Source organism: Muntiacus reevesi, chromosome 7 (assembly GCF_963930625.1).
Source record: "Muntiacus reevesi chromosome 7, mMunRee1.1, whole genome shotgun sequence".
NCBI lineage: Eukaryota > Metazoa > Chordata > Mammalia > Artiodactyla > Cervidae > Muntiacus > Muntiacus reevesi.
This window is the reverse complement of record NC_089255.1, coordinates 47,997,566-48,017,102: the sequence shown is the minus strand read 5'-3', so window position 1 is coordinate 48,017,102 and position 19,537 is coordinate 47,997,566. Positions and strand designations below refer to the sequence as shown.

The 19,537-nt window shown below is 40.1% G+C and overlaps 1 protein-coding gene across 1 annotated transcript in view; it reads right to left on the bottom strand.

Moving 5' to 3' along the window:
* RORA (RAR related orphan receptor A) overlaps nucleotides 1–4,304 on the bottom strand; it is a 108,035-nt gene extending 103,731 nt beyond the window's left edge. Inside the window, exon 1 of the mRNA XM_065940159.1 lies at nucleotides 4,141–4,304. Coding sequence (XP_065796231.1) covers nucleotides 4,141–4,171 — 31 coding nt within the window. The 5' untranslated portion in view covers nucleotides 4,172–4,304. The remainder of the gene's footprint in view (nucleotides 1–4,140) is intronic.
* Nucleotides 4,305–19,537: the final 15,233 nt, after the last annotated feature.

The window sequence follows — 19,537 nt, the reverse complement described above, 5'->3', positions numbered from 1 at the left end:
TTTAGGTCACGGGAGAGCATTAAGTAGAGTTCCCTGTGCTATATAGTAGGTTCTTGCTAGTTATCTATATTACACATAGCATCAGTAATATGTGTACGTGTGTGTGTGTGTATCTCTCAACCCTAATCTCCGAAATCATCCCACCTTCCTTTTCCCCAAGGGGTTTTATTGATCACTAAAATAACTTCAGAAAAATTTTAAGATAATTGAACTCTACCTCTGCAGATCTATCTATCCATTCAGTAACTTTTTCTCCCATAAAAGGTCATTTGTAAATGTTATTTTTTTAGGTGCCCCAGAACAAATTACAAATAGCTGGGTGCTATTGCAGATGCTCTGCAATTATCTACTTGCTGATCTCACCCATTTTATTGTGATTCACTTGACTGGGAGGGAGAAAGAGAAGTCTGGTAAGAACTATTAATATATTTACTTATATATTTACTAGATAGTAAAAAACCCTAACATTTAAATTACATATATATTTAAATATATATGTACATAGACATATTTAAAGGACTAAGTCTATTAAAGACTATCATTTTATAACTGGGCAGTATTAAATAAATTATACAGTACTCAATTCAAATCGAGGGCAAGGTGGTTTACTTGAGTATGATATTGCTTTGCATTTCAAGTGATGTGACTGAAATATACAAAATCAAGAGGCTTCTCATGAAAACAGGGCTTCTAAAATATTCTCAACTTCATAGATGGTCTGAACTCCCTCTATCACCCATGGGCAAATGAACTCAGAGACCCTCCTTGTCTATAAAAGTGACCTCTCCTTTCCTGCTAAGCACTCCGCTCACTGAAATAGCCATTTGGGTTTTCTCTTTCCAAGATCCAGCCATTACCCTCTCCCAATCCTACCCATCAAAGGTCATGAAAGTGGAACAAAAGTCCCAGCTGAGGGATATACTACTGACACAGTGCTTAAAATAAGATGAGGGATAAGTTCAAACTTCATTTGGGAAAGAGAAAATCCACATTCTTCAAAACTATAAAATCACATTTATTAGAGTTGGAAACACCCCTGGTCACCCACATATACAGTATTTTCAGAGTAGTATCGCGCCTTGTGTTTGCGCATGGATTGTGCACACGGAACAATCTATTATGGGACAGACATTCCCCTTAAGCCTCCCTTCACTCTCCTAACTCCATTTACATGAACACTGGCTGAGGGCTCCTAGGAAGCAAAGGGGGCATAATCTACTGAAACTGATGAGGCACTCGCATTTCCTTTCAGCACTGGCTGCCGCCTGACGTTTGGCCAAAGCACTTTTGTGATGAGCAGAACGAGTGCTCCCCTGATTATAAATGTTATCGCTGGCTCTCTCCGTTTGCCCAAGAAGCCATCCAAATGGTATTGGAATTCTGTTGTTAATTAAACAAAAACAAAACTGAAAGATGAGCCTAGAGTTGCTCCAATGAAGATTTATTACTTCTAAGCATGAATCCACTTTAAGCCTAAACTTATTTGACAACGAACGCAGAGGAAGGATTTTCTTCTTTCGTGAGTTCAAAAGGCCTGATTTACTGATGTTTAAAAAACATCAGTAAATCAGCCAACAAAGCGCATGTTTCTCTTTTATGGCGGCTTGTTCTACCCTCCCCTTGCTACATGCATACACATACTGAAAAGCTATATTGTAAAAAGTGTTTCTGTTTCGTATGAAAAAAATCTAATTATACAAACTCCCTTCCATATGGAACCAATTTAACTATTAAAACTGAGAGGCAGCAGGGAAGTATTTAATATGATTCTGGGCCAGTTTCCGCTGTCCTCTTCCCTACCCCACTCCCACTTAAATCTGATATGGAAATATTTACAGCATTCCTTATTTTCCCAGAAACGATTTTTCTTCAATTTAAATATGCATCAGAGCAAGATAACCCTATTAAGACACAGGATATTATGATACTTGGAATGAAATATTCTAATTGTCTAGATGCATCGCCCCTTTTCCCCCCGCCTCCCCCCCTCCAGCTGAGCTTATAGAAAAACTGCATTGCCAGTGTATCTGAGCCACTTTTCCCAAAGCACAATACTCTGAATCTATTATCTTCTGGCAGCCAGAGGTCACTCCAAGACAAATGTGTGGGCTAGAGCTCTGGGGGGGATACGGTGGTGTGATTCCGGTGATAATAATCACTAAGTGATAGTATGGAGCTTCATTTTGTACTAGAACTACAAAAGCAAAAGCCTAAGTACTTAGAAACATCAAAATTAAGTTAAAATCTTAAAACGCACTTTCCTTATTGTTTGGTGGTTACTGTTCATTAGGGGAAACAGTCTCTGCTTCTTACCCTTCCCCAATCGACACCAATTATATCAAATAAAGTAGAGAAGGACTAGGATTAACACCTCCCCTGAATCTATTTCATGCTGTAAAGAAAAAAAAAAAAAAGGAGAAAAATGTCTTAACAAAGGCGGCTGTCTGAATCGTTTTACAGGATTAATGAACTGCAGGAAATAGCATAAAAGTTTTTTTTTGCGAGGGAGGGGAGGAGCATACACTTCTACAGAAAAAGTCGGTAAGAAAATCTTAAAATCATTTTGGGAAGGGGGAAAAAAAACTTCAGGCTTAAGAACGTGGATCACAGGGAGGTCTCCTCCCTTTCCCTTTATCCGTTGCATATTCTAAAAATGATTAAATTCCATTTCCCTCAAACCACCGGAGAAAGGACAAAAATTTTGCTCTGGGCACGTCGGATAAGAAGATTTCATCTCAAGCAGCTCATCTTAGCGTCCAGTACGTTTCGGCCTGTTAATAATTAATAAAAGAGATGCCACCCAATCTCTAGTGAAGAAAGGCAAAGCTCGGTGATCCGAAAGTAAACCTAGGCCAGATACCGAACATGTTTCCTTCATCCAGGATTGCAACAAAACCTCCACCTTAGCAAACGTTTAACGAGCGCCCCGCGCCCACTCTGACGCGCAGACCCCGCAGGACTGTCTAGGTCTGAGAAACTGCGGCGCGTTAAGGGAGCCCGGTCCGCGGCAAACAGATGGGGCTCTAAATCCCCGCTCCCAGCGGCCGGGTCTGCGAAGCCACTCGGGCAGATTAACCACCCCGAAGAACCTGCTGGCGCACAAGCGGGCGGCGGGGTGCGGGCTGAGTTTCTCTCGGGCTGTTGGCTCGTCTCGGCTTCTCCCGACCGCGCAGGCGACTTCCAGCACACCGCCAAACTTTGGCTTTCTCATTAGAAACTTCCCTGACTTGCCACGGTTTCTTTCCTCCTCACCTAGGGGGACCTGAAGCCAGTCCTCTCTCCAGCCAGTGCCCCCTGCCATCCGGCCACCGGCCCGGCTGAGGACTTCTGATCCGGGCCGGAGGCCAGGCGAGGAGGCTCGACTGAGTCTTGACCGCTACTAATCTGCGCCCGCCGGCTCCACCACTGCCCGCGAATCCTGTGGGGGGTGAAGTTGCTTCCCCACATCCATCCACAACCCAAAAGTATCAAGTCGGGGTGCGCTGCGGCTGCGGGCGGCCCCCGAGGGAGTCTTGGCACGTTCCAGAAGCCGTCTCGCTAGGGCCTGGGCGCTTTCGGAAGTGGCCCGGGCGGGCACGCAGCGCGGACCGCCGCTCGGGGCTGCCCGGCCGCAGAGGAGGGGAGGGCCCAAGGCCCGGGGCGCTGACCAGTCCCCGGGGATGACACCGCACCCGCGCGCACGCTCGGCCCGGCCTGGCCGCGGCGCCTTCCCTACGCAGGCCAGAGCTGTCCCGGGTGCGGGCCCTGGGGACCCGTCGCGGGCGCCCCGGCTTCCTCCTAGCTCCTCAGACCCTCCCCTCTCTGCCAGAAGCGCGGCGACTCCCAGCAAACTTTCTTCCGGGAGCCCCGCCGGGTGCCAGGAGGACCCGGGCGACTGACAGGAGCCAGAAGGGACTGAAGTTGGGGGCGGGGGGGCGTCCAGCCCCTGCGCCTTTGCCCCGACAGAAGGCAGGCAGATCCCGTGACCCGGCTCAGGGGGCGCCGCTGCAGGGGCCCAAAAAACCCTGGCGGGGTTCCCGCGGCCAGCCTCGGGCAGTACGTGCGCTCGGGCAGGCGCGCCCACCCCTCCCCCTGCACGCCCGCCTCCCCGCCCCCCGGAGCAGCCAGCCCACCCGGCCCCGGTGGGGCGCCCGGGCTCACCTTTCATCGCTGCGATCACAAAATACATCATTTAAGCCGCGGTGAGGAGAGCGCAGGGAGAGCGGATGGTCCGACCCCGGAGCCCCCTCTGCCGCCGCCGCGCCGCCGCCGCCCGAGCCACAGCAGCAGCTGCAGCAGCTGCCCGCCCGCCGAGAGCCATCCCGAGCCATAAGAGGCTCCATGTGACCGGCTGACATCACGGCCGCCGCTCTGTTTACACCGCGCCCCTCCACTTCCTCCCCGGGCGGGAGGCGGGCGGCGGGAGGCGGCGCGCCCCGGCACCGCGCCCCGCCCCGCCCCCGCGGGCAGGTGAGCGGCCGCGGCTCCCGGGCGCACCCCGGCTGGCGCTGTCCTCTGGCACCCCCGGCCCGCATCCGGACCCCCAGCCTTCTGCCCGCTTCCCAGGGCACCTGTGGCCTCCCGGGCGCAGAGCGCCCTTCTGATCGCGCATCTACTTTCTCCCCCGACCCCTTGGGCAAGAAGGGCGCAACCTGACGCTACTTTCCCGCTCCCTTCCCGGCCCTTCCAGGGGTGACAAAAGCGCCAACTCCTTGGCGGAAAAGCAGGGTTTGTTCGGTCTGGCGGGGGCGAGGGGTGGGCTATAGTCTCCCTCACTTCCAACTTCTCAGATCACCCCAGTTTTATTCGGAAGGTAGAGCCCCCTCCGAGGCGGTGGAGAACCGGAGTCACCCTGACTGTTCCAGGAGTAATAGTTTCCTCAGTCTTTCCTGGGAGACTCGGCCTGAGAAAAGGGAATTCTGCCCACCGAGACACTGATATTTCTCATCCCACCAACATTTAAGGTCCTGGTTTACACCTCTCCCTTTCTGCAGGACCACCGATACCTGGAAGGAGAACAGACAACTGTATGTGAATCACCTAAATGTACTCCAGTTGCCAGCCAATATGAGCCACTAATTTCCCAGGCTCTTCCATATCCACCATTCTCTCCAGAGAACCCATCTACAAGTGGAAAAGGTTCTAGTTTTCACATTCTAAAAGTGAGATGTTTCGGTACTTTAGACAGGAGAAAAAAAAAAAAAATCATCTCCACCACCACCACCACCACCAAATAACCAAGCAACCTCTAAAGGTCAACTTTGTGAATTTTAACTTGCAACTAAGGCTTAATTCCCTCCAAACTTTGAAGCTTAATTCTTTTAACTGGCCTTATGGAAACTTAAATCATGATATTATTATCAGATGAATCTCTTTACTATGAACTTCAGATGCTACATACCCAGAGACCACATTATTTAAAATTTCAGCAGGCTTGTCAACAGTATTTAGTATAGCAGAAAAAATTATCAAAAGCCAAGATCGCTACTTACTACTGTTCCTTCACACAATTTCAACTCTGCTTTCTTTTCTGATGGTCTATGTTTCCATTCACAACTCAGATATTAGATGGTTATTAGTTGTTGCATTCATGGTAATTAAGCAAAAGAGTCCTAACATTTTCTCCCATATAACTGAGTTGGGACATAATTTAAAATACATGCAGACAATCAGCACTGCAAAAACTAAGATTTATACCTCTCCCACCCCCCAACCCCCCTTCAAGGCAAAATTTACAGAGTGCTCTAATTTAAAAGGTACCTTTTTTCATGATACCTTAAATCAAGCCATACCTTTATAAAAGTTTGATTTCAGCTAAAGTTATCCTAACAGTTTTTTTCCCCTAATAAAACCACAAAAATCAGAAATCATAACAGTGTGAAGCCAAGACCTACCCATGTTAACTCAGCTGTCCAGCCATAGCGAAGTGGACAAGAATTTCAAATGAATCAACCATACCCACTGTGATGTTTACAGTGATGAAATTAAATCACACCACGTTCCCATGATGCAACTGCATCTCCCAGTGAGGCAACGCCCCTCAGTTATACGGATACTGTCCTTCATATGTGGCTCTTGATTTCCCTTGTCCTACTGACTTGAATAAGGACAGGTAATGCTGAGCTATCCTATTGGTAGGTCTGGGTACAGTTTTCTTTCCTTTGTATTGTTAAAGGATAGAAAAACATCAGAGATTGCATACTCCTAGGGAAGTTTTTCCATACTCACTGCAAATGAATCCAGATAAACGACTCTGAAAATTCAGTGTTACTTTAAAACAGCATCCTGCTTTAGAAAATAATGCTTTGAAAATGACCAAATCCATTAGCTCCAGCCTGCCTGTCAGACATCTGACTCCAAGGTAAATAGTCTTACATTACTAGTAATCGGTATTTATTTCCAGACCATTTCAAATGAAATCAGTAATCGGGAATGACATGTAACATGACATATGCTCCTGCAATTACAAGGAAAAGAATCATTCATCCTATACATATGTCCCCAATAGAAATATAATGTCATAATACTTAAACTTGAAATATTTATACTTTTATTCAACAAAGACATTTCTATGATAAGGTAACACCGACCTTGCCCTTTAGAAATGTATTTCATTCTCACCATACAACTAATGAACAACAGAATTTCAGATATTAAGTCACAGTAACCTTCCTGTGTGGCTAGATGCTATTTGTAATACTTGCCTCTAATAAATGCATTTTTTCATTTTCAATACAACTTTTAACCCAGAGTATATTAGTGTTTATATTAACACAAAACTCTCAGGAAACTTCAAAGGTAAATATGAGAGGTTTCTTTTTCTTTAAAAACCCTCTTGAAATACAATTTTTCTACAGAGTTACAAGTCCTCAACCAAGTAAATTAGTCAGGAATGAAAGGATCTGTATTTCCCTTCAGTACTTCCACATTGAAGCCAAAAAGGAAGCACATTTCGGTGCAAACTTTTCCCAGCGAAATATTAAAATACAGGAATAATTATTTGGTTTCCATAAAACACACACGCCTGGAGTACCAACTATGGGGGTAAAACAGTGTTAAGTAGTTTACTTTTTCCATTTGAAAAATTTTTACCAAGTGTTCTGAAGGAAAAAAAAAGTGTAAAAAAAATTGATTACAGGAAGGTAATTAAACAAGATGAGAACTCTTTACCATGAATGGGATTATATCATACATGAATATCTCAAGTCAAATATTTCTGTTGGCTAACCTCAGAAAAAGAAGGCATATTGCATACTTGAAAAAACATGTAATTCAACTCAGAATCCTCTATAGACAGCTCCATGTGGTGTCTCTATGTACTGGGTTTCACATTGGATCTGTCACTTAGCCAGGAAGTGGAAGGACATGACTGACGGCAAGTTATCCCAAAATGCCCATGAGGAAAGCTTGCTGGATTTCTGCAGGAGTCTAGGCTGGAGTGTAATCAGTAAATTAGTGCCTATCTTCCCATTTTCAGAAGTTAAATAAGGAAATGATACTTGACTTTAGAAAGGTACATTTGACTTTCTGCTAAACAGAATCTGATCTCATGGTACACCACATTGATTCACACCTGGAGTGCTACTGGGGAGAATGGCAAAATGACGGATTGACAAACTTAGCCAGAATTGCCAAGTGGCTCCCCGTGCAATGATGTTTTCAAAGTTGGTTGATGCACATGAGAGGGAAGCTAGATTTTGACTCTGAAGTTCTGTCTCGCCCGGGTCCTGGTTCTCTCTCTCCAGTGTGTGGCAGCTTGCTAATTCAATTAACTTCTTTCTAGCTGAACAAGAAAGGGATCAGTGAAAGGTTAATATGGTCCTGGGCAGCTTGATTCAGCTGAATCCTTAGCCTCCATGGCACTGTGATCTGTAGGAGCTGAGCCGTTTGGGCCAACATAAAGCTAGGGGACCAGGTCTCCTACATACAAACAAGGTCTGGGAGTTTGAGACCCTGGTCTCTAGGTCTGAGACCCAGAGAGTTCTAAGTAAGATTACTTGGGAAACTAAAGAGTAGACACAAACTTACCTATAATAGATTACAGCCTTGCTTAATTTTGAGTCTGAAAGTGTCTCATAAAGAAACATTTATAAATGGAATAATGTTGATAAGACCTGGACACCAAGGTAACAGAGGGGTCTCTTTCTTTATGTGTGTTAAGGAAGAGGGGTGATCAGATTAATATAACCTGTTTTATTCATGATTTTAAAGCAAATATAGATGCCAGATTTAAATGTACATGTACACATACATAGTCCATGAAAATAATGAAATTAATGGTATTTTGATGGCAAGAGACATCTTCAATTTTATAAACACACTCACACACACATATGTATTTCTTATATTTCACATCATCAAGCACATTTACTGAATACTTATTATACGACTGGCCCTTTACTAGAGACTCAAACAAGAATGAAATAAGCTCTGTTCTTGAGAAGCTTTCTAATCAGGTGACCTTGCTCTGAAAACTCTATACAGAAGTCAGTTCCCTGAGTTCAAACTTCCCTAAAGAAAGGCAGTGTCCAGCCGCCTGCTGAAAAGATGTTTGCACAGTGCTTCACCTCTCACGGTTAATGAATGGCTCTAAGTCATTAGTGTGGCGGTTAGGGTGATAGGATGTTGGAAGTGAAGGATTTGACTGAATGGAGACAACAGTGAAGGGATTCTGAGATCCTATGAACCACGTGTCTCACATATCTATTAGGAAACTCAAGAACTGACAGGTGTTTTGTAACCATCACAAGGAGGGAAAGGGTAAAGTTCACAGGCATTCAGACCTAAGCAACCTCCACAGAATAGGTAGGTGGCAGATGCCTCACTACACACACACCTGCTCAGAGCAGCAAGGAAGATGACTCATATCACAAGCCAGAGGGACTGCCATAACTGTGTTCCCATGGGATATCTTCACCCTGCTCCTACATCTGGCAGTGGAACAGGCACTCAGGAAATGATGAGTCTGTTTAAAAAATTATTTTATTAAAGTATAGTTGATTTACAGCATGTTAATTTCTCCTATACAGCAAAGTGACACAGTTATATATATATGTGTGTGTGTGTGTGTGTGTATGTGTGTGTATATATTCTTTTTCATATTTTTTTCTATTTGGTTTATTATAGGATATTGAATATAGTTCCCTGTGCTATACAGTAGGGCCCTGTTGTTTAACTTCTATGTATAATAGTTTGTATCTGCTAATCCCAAACTCCCAATCCATCCCTCCACCCTCTCCTGCCCCTTGGCAACCACACATCTGTTCTCTACATCTGTGAGTCTTCCGGTTTCATAGATAAGTTCATCTGTTTCATATTTTAGATTCCACACATAAATGATATTGTATGATATTTGTCTTTCTCTGTCTGATTTACTTCACTTAGTAAGATAATCTCTAGGCCCATCCACATTGCTGCAGATGGCTTTATTCCATTCTTTTTTATGGCTAAGTAGTATTCCATTATATATACGTGCCATGTCATCTTATCCATTCGTCTGTTGATGGACAGTTTGATTGTTTCCGTGTCTTAGCTACTGTAAGGAGTGCAGGAACTTCAGATTTTTCTTTTAGTTAAAGGAATATAGGCAGTAGAAGCCAACTCAGAACTAGGAGCCCTGGGTTCAAGTTTCACACTTGCTACTTGGTGTTCTCTGTCACCCTGGGCAAGTCATCTCCCTCCGCAGGCTGTCAGGCCCCTGAATGTAGAATGAAGGAATGGGAAAGACTTCAAAGGGCTCCTGCAGCTCAGATACCCCATGGCTACTTTCAGGACCAGGTCCCAGCTCCTCCTCAGAAACACCTTCATCCCCTTCTCTCTACTAAGCCACGGTGACCTCCTTCTCCAAGGAGCCTTCCTTGTTTCACTGAACCCCAAAGAACGATACCATGAGCTCTGGCATTAGATTAAACTAGGCTCCAAACCAACCTTTATCCTACTCACTAGCTGAGTGAGCTTGAGCAAACCTTTGTTTCCTCATATGTGAAATAGGATAGTAGAGCCTTATAGGGACATTGGAAGGAGTAAGTGAAAAAATTTAGAAAGGGCAAAGTGATTATCTCTTAGTAGGGTTACAAGAGGAAATACTATCACCCCATATTGTTATACACACAGACCATGTGCCTGGTAAAAAATTATTGACCTTAATAAGGATATGTTGAAATGATTATCAGCAAGTACTTTTGAAAAGCTTGGAAATGTGTGTGTGTGTGAATGCACATGTGTGTAATAAGTATTTATTATGTACCTGCTAAGTATTAGAAATATAAAGATGAATAAAAATTAAATTACCCCTTGGCATAAGGGCCCTCTTTTTATGCACTATATTCTATAAGACTGCAAGCTTTTTTTATGTCTTGTTTCCTATAAGAATGCAAGTTCCCATCCAATGAACAATGACAAACATCTGTGCATTACATTGTGCTGGGACATGGAGAGGAAAGGAAAAAAGATTAAAATGTCAGACCTTCCCTCAAGGAGCTTGCAATCTAGTAGGAAAATAAATGCAATGCTTATATTGTAAGGTAGAATATGTGACACATACTCTAAGCCAGGTGCTATGTGGGCCAAGAGTAAAAGAGGTTACCTTGTGCAGGGTTAATCTTAAACTTTATGAGCAGAAGGACTTCATGGAGGAGGTACCACTTAAACTAGACTTTGAAGACTAATCAGATTCTAGTAGACAAAAAAAGGAATAAAGACCATCTAAGAAGGAGAGCAGAACACACATAAGAACATAGAGACAGAAATCATGCATGTTTTACTTAAGAAAACGTGATGGCTTAGAGTAACATGAAGTACATATAGATAAGGAGGGGAAGAAAGCTCAAAATGTAGGCTGTAGGTGTTCCTTTTGCTTTCCTTCAAAGTGCCTAGTACAGAGCTTTGCAAACTATACTGTATACGTTCAGAGAACAAGTTCTGAAAAAAGAATTGAGGGCAGGAGACAGGAATCGCACTTTCAAAAATAAATCTCTTTACAGCTTGCCTATTTCATAGTCTTATTCTAAGGATTAATAGTTGGTTTGATAGTCATAAAGTTAAATTACACTTAATAAAACACATAGAGCAAAAGAGTTCCACATCACAGCACACCGGGGAAGAATAAAACTGGAAATGGGTGTTATTTCATCAGAGCGAAAAGCTAAGCAGAGCATTTTAAGAGGAACAAGATAAATTGAATGTTATTTGATTTCGTATCTCATCCATTTCAGTTCTGAAAATGATCTGAGACAGTTCTATTAATACAGATGCTTCGTGTAGAGGCCATATTTTTTAAGAACTCTCTTAAATATAGATATATATATATTTCAAATAATGGAGAGAAGATAAGCAGTTACAGATGGTTTTCCCTATTTTTGTCATGCATGATCAAGGACCACAGTATAATGTGGGCTTCACTGGGAAATCTGAGTCTCACAGCTAGGAATGTTCCAGGAGCAAAGGCTGGCATTATTTTGCTTTCACAGAGAAAATATGTTCCTGTTCAGTCAAGCAAAGTAATCAATTATTCTGCATTATGAAATACTCATTTTATAACTATTGACATTTCAGACAGTTGTGCCACATGTCAATAGTGGTTTGGAGGCTCACATTTGAGCTTCAGCTCATAGGATGGAATTTACTGGGCTGGCAATGTCAGGTCAGGAGTCTGTTCGCTGCCCTCAGAAGCACACTTATTATTTATCTCTAGTCCTGCACTGCAGAAGTACGCTGTGAGGACTGAAACAAGAACAGACTTGAGGGTGTTTTTCTACTTTCATTAAAAAATATTAACTCTTCTAAATATGTTAGATTCATATTAAAATTCTATACTTTTCTTGTGAATTAAAAAAACAAGATTCCTACATTTGGTAAGGTGGAGGTTGATTAAATTAGATATTCCATTCAGAGGTTCCAAAATTCACATGAGATTTTGAGTATCCAGTTAAACCTTGTGCCCCCCAAAGATGATTTTCTGAAATCAAAATGACTTTCTAATAATTATATCACACTGCAGCTCTTGCTTTCACCTCACCTGTTGGCTCACAATTCTTTGGGACTCATTCTTTAGCAGGCACTTTTTCACATTGAATTCACTCAAAACTCTCTTTTGAGGAAACTGACAGATAAATTAAGTAACTTGTCCAAGAACACAGGAACCATAAGAAAAATCCATGTGAATGGAATCTGGGGTGTGTACTCTTAACCGATATGTTATGACTCTCAAACATTTTCTGAATTTTCCTTGAATTGTGCACTACTCACTATTTTGAAAAAGACAAGCTGACTTCTTCAGAAATTAAAATTGACTAATAAAATGTAGGCATGTGTGCAAGAACTTCTATCACTAGCTCCTGTAATTGAGCAGGGTTAGCATGTGCCATTATGAATTATTGCACAATTTAGTAAATTATTTAATTACTTACTAATGAAGAAACATACTGTACACGGTTGCAATTATCCTGTTTGAAAACAATCTTGTCATTTGTCCATTTAAGAAACACTTGCTACACATTAAATTAACTCTTGAGGGGAATTCTAGTCTCTTTTGGAAAAAGTAAACAACTCTAAACATTGGCAACAGAATGGGACAGAGGAACAGAAGAAAACTAACAACTTAAAAAAGCCAAAGCTGGCATTTCCAAAAGATTTCAGACAAAATAACAAATCTGCTGGAAACACACACAAAAAATAATAATTTTGGACTTCATGCTCTTCTACAGGAAAAGCACAAGATAGAGATAGTTACTGATTTTACTTTTCTAAATTGTACCAAGGCTACTGTTTTTATAAATAATTTTGTAACACGTGATATAATATAGCATTTCCTGCACCTACTTTAATCACCAAACAAATGGTTTACGCAGCATAATAATCTTAAGCAGAGCTACTTAGTTTTCAATACAGTTTGAATAAATCATTGTCTACATTTATTAAGTGACTACAGTCATGCATGGCCTCGTTATCTGTATAGAGACATAGTACATATACAGCCTCAAGATGTTTTAGCAACACATCTTTAGTAACATAGAGTACTTTCTTTTTTACTTTACCACATCTTGTCCTTGAAATATAACAGAGATAATGTGGCAGAGCCACTGTAAACAAGGAAAGGTTTCAAAAAAGACACATCAGAATTGGGAGATACTCAAAGACGTCATGCTTCCTGCTTCCAGGACCATAAGCTGCTAAACAGTTTCCATGTGTGACAGTTGCCTATCATTGCTGGTGTTGCTCAGTCGCTAAGTCATGACTGTCTCTTTTGTGACCCCATGGACTGTAGCCCTCCATGTTCCTCTGTCCATGGGATTTCCCAGGCAGATACTGGAGTGGGTTGCCATCTCCTTCTCCAGGTGCCTATCATTAAAGAATCCTATATAAGCAAGAAAAATGATATTACATATTTTTTCTTTTGTTGTGTTTTCTTTCCTACCCCAGGGTCAATATGCCATCAGTTCAGTCAGTCAGTTCAGCAGCTCAGTCGTGTCCGACTCTTTTGTGACCCCATGAATCGCAGCACGCCAGGCCTCCCTGTCCATCACCAACTCCCGGAGTTCACTCAAATTCACGTCCATCGAGTCGGTGATGCCATCCAGCCATCTCATCCTCTGTTGTCCCTTTCTCCTCCTGCCCCCAATCCCTCCCAGCAATATGCCATATCACTGGGTACTTGAAGTTAAATGAAAGTTTGTTCTCCTATGAATAACATGTATATTAGAGCTATAGTATTGTTGTTTAGTCGCTCAGTTGTGTCCGACACTTTGCAACCCCATAGACTGTAGACCACCAGCTCCCCTGTCCATAGGGTTCTCCAGAAAGAATACTGGAGTGGGTTGCCATTTCCTTCTCTAGGGAGAGTTATACTATACTTTACAGAATTCACCACTTGCCAAAATATAGTAAGAAACTATTTCCTGTAAACCAGTAAGAACTTCATTAAATTTGAGCATTATGAAAGAATAGAAAGAAAAACATATTTTATATGTTCACAGCATCCACTGCTCAATTTATAGTGTAACATAAATTTCTACATCATATTTGTTTTATACTCATAGTGTTTTATCAACAAGAACACTAGTAAAACACAGGCTTTAATAGTATTTTCTGATGTTACCTTGGCAAACTAGAAGAACTATATTTTGATCAAAATTCATCCTTTAGATATATTTTTATTTCATTTCTTATCAAAATATAACACATACAGTAAAAGTCACTCTTCTTAGTGTATAGTTCTATAAATTTGACAAAGGGTTTTAATTTCGTAATGACCAACACACTCAAGATATGAGAGGATTCCATCTCCCTTACCTCCCAAATTCTTTTGTGCCCTTCTGTTGTCAACTTATTTCCCCTCTCCAAACCCTTGTAACCACAGATCTGTCTTCTGTCCCTATATTTTTGCCCTTAAAAGATATCATTTAAGTGGAAAAATATATTAACATAGCCCTTGACTCTGATTTCTTTACTCAGTACATTACATTTCACATACATTCCATGAACAAATCAATAATTTGCTACTTTCTATAGTTGAGTGGTATTCCATTCTGCAATTTATTCATTTCCTAATTGAAGAACATTTACGTTGAATCCATTTCTTAGCAATCACAAATAAAGCAGCTATGAACACTCATGTATAGGTTTTTGTGTGAATGTAAGGTTTTATTTTACTTGGATAAATATCTAGTTATGGGACTTTTAGATTATATGGGCTATAGAAGTTTAATTATAAGAAATGCCAGGGCCTTCCTTAGTGATCAAGTGGTTAAGAATACGCCTTCCAATGCAGGGAATGTGAGTTTGATCCCTGACTAGGGATCTAAGATCCCACATGCCTCAGGGCACCTAAGCCCACACACCACAGCTGCTAAGCCCCAGTGCCACAACTAGAGAGAAGCCTGTGTGCTGCAGCTAAGATCAGATGCAGCAAAAAAGAAATAAAAATCAAGGAAATATTAAAAAGAAATGTCAAATGGTTTTCCAGAATGGCAGCACCATTTCTGCATTCCTTATTAGCAATATGAGAGTTCCAGTTGCTTCAGATCCTCATTAGCACTTGGTGTTGGCAGATATTTATCTATCTTGTTATCTGAAGTAGTTATGTTGTATAAAGTTCCTGGGATCACTGAATTAGTGAATACTGAATAATTTTCTCTAGGAGAAATATGGGGTGAGGTTCCTATGAGTCTGTGCTTGTAACATTTTTGTCAGTTGATCAAGATACAACCTTATTTCTTTGTGCTTCTACTTAAAGACATTTTCTGTTAATTCATTAACATTGAACCAACATGCAACAGCAATGGACAAAGCTTATCAAACGTGTATTTTCTCTGTAGGGCACATCACAATGGGAACAGTAGCCAGTACTTCAGCACTATGCTTGGGGTCCACTTTAAACAGCAGTATCACCGACAAAAAGCAGACAAATGAGAAAAATGTGGCACTGAGAAGACTGTAAAAACGGGACACTTGTTTACAGGATGAGAGCTGAAACAAGAAGGCAGAGCGTTGGCTCATCTGATCTCAGCTGGGAACATGTGTGTCAGGATGCTCTGTGCTTGCGTAAGTGTGAGAAAAGGCAGTATTTTTTTTTAATAGTTGAAGTATAGTTGATTTACAGTATAGTTGATTTATAATACTGTGTTAGTTTCAGGTATGCAGCAAAGTAATTCAGTTATACATTATTTCAGATTATTATTCCATGATAGGTTATTCCAAGATATTGAATGTAGTTCCCTGTGCTATAGAGTAAATCCCTATTGCTTATCTATTTTATGTATAGTAGTGTGTATCTGTTAACTCCATACCTCTAAACCCCCCTCCCTTTCCTCTTTGGGAGAGTTTGCTTTCTACGTGACTCTCTTTCTGTTTTGTATTTAGTTTCATTTGTTTTATTTAGATTTCACATATAAAAGAAATCATTAAATATTAATTTTTCTCTGACTTACTGCGCTAAGTATAATATTTTCTAGGTCCATTCATGTTGCTTCAAACGGCATTATTTCATTCTTTTTTATGGCTGAGTAATGTTAAGGGCAGCACATATTGATTCTGGAGTTATAAATAAATTTTGGTGAGTAGGCAAATATGCAAATATAGAACCTGCCAATAATATCAATTAACTCTATCTATCTATCTCTATCTAATCTAATCTAATCTGTCTTGCCATCCTATAGTCTCAGTTTAAATGTCACAAATTTCCAGGATATCATGTCCAAACTGTTAGCCTCCATCAGATGAGCTCCAGGCTCCCACTGGCATCCTATACTTTCCTTTCTAAAAACCTGATTCTTCATATTGTGTTGTTTTTGTTATTTTATAATCATTTGTTCTCTTTTCTGTCTTTTTCACTGGACTTTATACTCTAAGAGGCAAGGATTTACCTTTGTATCTCCTGTAACATGAAGATTTAGCACAGTGCCTGGTACATGTTGGATAAATATTTGTTGAATAAATGAATGCTTCTTTCAAAGCAGCAAATATGGTAAAAAGAGAACTAGAATTAGAGTTGGAAAATCTGTCTTCCCATCCTAGTTCTAATACCTCTTGGTTGTGTGACTGGTGACAAGTTACTTATAATCCTAGAGCTTCAGTTTTCTCACCTGTAAAACTGGAAAAAACAATACCCATATAAATATATAAAAATATTAAAGCTTTAAAGTCAGACAATAAACATGAAAACATTAGTATCTGGCACACTGTTGGTATCCAATAGTCACTGGATTGGAGTGCTTTATGAAGCACAACTAGACTTTTATAACTATATGAGCAAAATAAAATATACTGATGACTACTATGGACAGTGAGTTTATTTAGCCATCCACATACTACCAACTCTTCATGTAATTAGTTTTATGAATTCAGGGGACTTCAACAGTGGAAATGATTTTTCACTTTAGAAGTAGAAGTTTTGGCACTTCATCAAGCCACACTCTTCAGGATCAAAGGTTATGTATACTATATACTATGAATATATCTTCATATGAACTGATGATATACCTGCTACATTTCAAAAATATTTTCTGAATGTTTGAAAGTCACTCTTCAATAACACAGTGTTCGTATTCTTTGCCAACAAGATTTTTACTCTTTCAAACACTACTGAAAAAACAAAGAATTAAATTTAAATGTAAGCATATAATGATTCTGCCTGAAATGTTTTCTTACAAAGATCTATTATGTCCCTTAAGACTTCAAGGCAATAAAAATCAATCATTTCTATAAAATTATCACAATCCTTTTTGTGTGTGTAACTAAGGGTAACAAAATAAACTAAATGTTCAAGTCCTGTTGAAAAGAAATTGCATAAACAATACGATGGTTACATCACTCAAAATTTATACAGAGGATTGCCTTACAAAATCATGATGATCAGATATGATTAAGTGACACTATTTAAGATTATTGGTCTTTAGTGGATACAAAGCATGATGACTCACTGGTAAAGCAAGTTAATGGTAGGGAGGGAGAGATGTAACTTTGTGTTTTGATTACAAAGCAGAACAGATAGTAAAGCCTCAGAATCAATAATCACCATTTTCTATGAAACTTTCATTGCTTCCTAAATTAGATTCATAGTAATTTTCTTGGCGATGACATTTTTTTTCAACACATACATTCTTATAAGTAACCTAACCACAGGCCTAAATTAAACCTAGAGTTTAAAACATTATTTGCTGACAGGCATCCTCCAAGTGTTTTCCACAGAGAGACATCACTTCCGATTGTTTCCAGGCTATTCTAAATGATCTTGGACAGGGCTACTGAGTGACTTGTCAGGGAACAGGAAAACATTATGACACCGTTTCTCCAGATTTCTTCCCAGAACATGAAATATTTGGGATTGCTCTAATGGAATCAAGGCTAGTTTCACGTTAAGCGTCAGTTTTAACTGGGGGAATGCTTTTAACATATGGCTGCTGGGCTCTGACTCACAGCAACCTTCAAATTCTGGCCAAAATGTCTGTTTCCTGAGATTGTGTCTGAGGGCCTGGGCATCCCTGTTGGGGCCCGGCAGGCTTCAATAAATGCTATTGTTGGAACAAATGAATGAATGAAAGAGTTCCTAATTAGGAGCTACAAATTCCTCCATCAACAAAATAATCCCATAGGAAAGTGGCAATGGATTTGGAATTCATATTTATGAAGAGTTCTATTTTCAGCCCCTTTACAATTTTTTTTCTTCATTTCTGCTCAACCTGATCTTTGATTTTTTTTTTAAACACAAAAAACTAAGGCGTGAAAAGCACTGAAGCATTTTTCAGAATATGAAAGACAAGTGTAGTTCTTGGAAAGTTTCATTTGTATGTAGCTTGGGCATGAAAATTATTTTTAAATCTCAGTAAATCACCAGATATTTTCTGAGAGCAGACTGTGGGGGAGACACTATGTGAGATGTTTGAAAAATAAGGTTAAAAACATCCTATTCTTGCTTATGCACCAAGAAGTGTTATTAAGACTAGTAGAAAGTGTGCAGGGTCTGGAATATCCACAGGTGAGGCAAATGTTTATCTAAGTGTCACTAAATTAGAACTGCTATCAAAGTAATATAAATAATTGTTATCACACTTTTCATAATTAGAGAGGTCTCAGTTGAAAACCTTATGAAATCCAACATGGAAGAAAACAAAATAGAAAGATCCACAAAGATATCACTAAAATTCGAATAACTAAAGCTTGTATTTGTGCTTTAAAAAATCCCTCAGGCATTTGCTCGGAAACTATTTACTCTTATGTAAGACACAGTTCTGACAACCTTGATATCTGATTTTCCAGTATACAGAATATATTAAAAAAAAAAAATCCCAGCAGAAAGGGGTAGAGAGTTCTGCTCATAGGAATAAGGAGAAATGGTAAATACTAAAGGAAGAGATAAAAAATGATTAAAAGTTAGACCCAAGAACTAAAAAAATATAGCAGCATGGGACTGCTTAGCATAGGGGCAAACAATGAACCACACCTGCAAAGTCTCCGAGGACATCCTGTGTTACAGCATACTACACACACCATCATAATTGGTGTTTATAATGACTTTGAAACATTAAGAATGGATTAACCCATGATCTCTAAGAAGCCAGGGACTTACATAATATATTTTGAAAGGCTTCTCCCACCACCGAACAGAGTGAAATAATTTAGGCACTTAGATAGACTCCAGAAAATTAATTTACATGTAGAATCTCATTTTCTAATAAGGCTATGAATGTGGTATTGATATAAATACTTCAAATCATAACCCTAATTACTTAAGACCTTACAATTAGGGTCTAGGTTATTTCAGTTTCAGTAAGCAATACTCTGAAGCCAGCAGGAAAAATAAAGGCCTTTCCAGAGTAGGAATAACTGTGTTCTACACCGGCATTTCATTCAATTATATCATAGCCAAATATCAATAAAATAAAAACCGTTTAAACACCTCCTCTATTTTTAAAGCAACAATGTTTTTGTAAATGTTTACTTGAATTATGAGTATTCAGGGCTAAGGTTTAAATATATATCATTATATTAAGATACTTGCTATTTATATCTTAGTAAAAGCTATTTATATAATAATGTTTAACCTGCCCTTATTCTGGAGAAG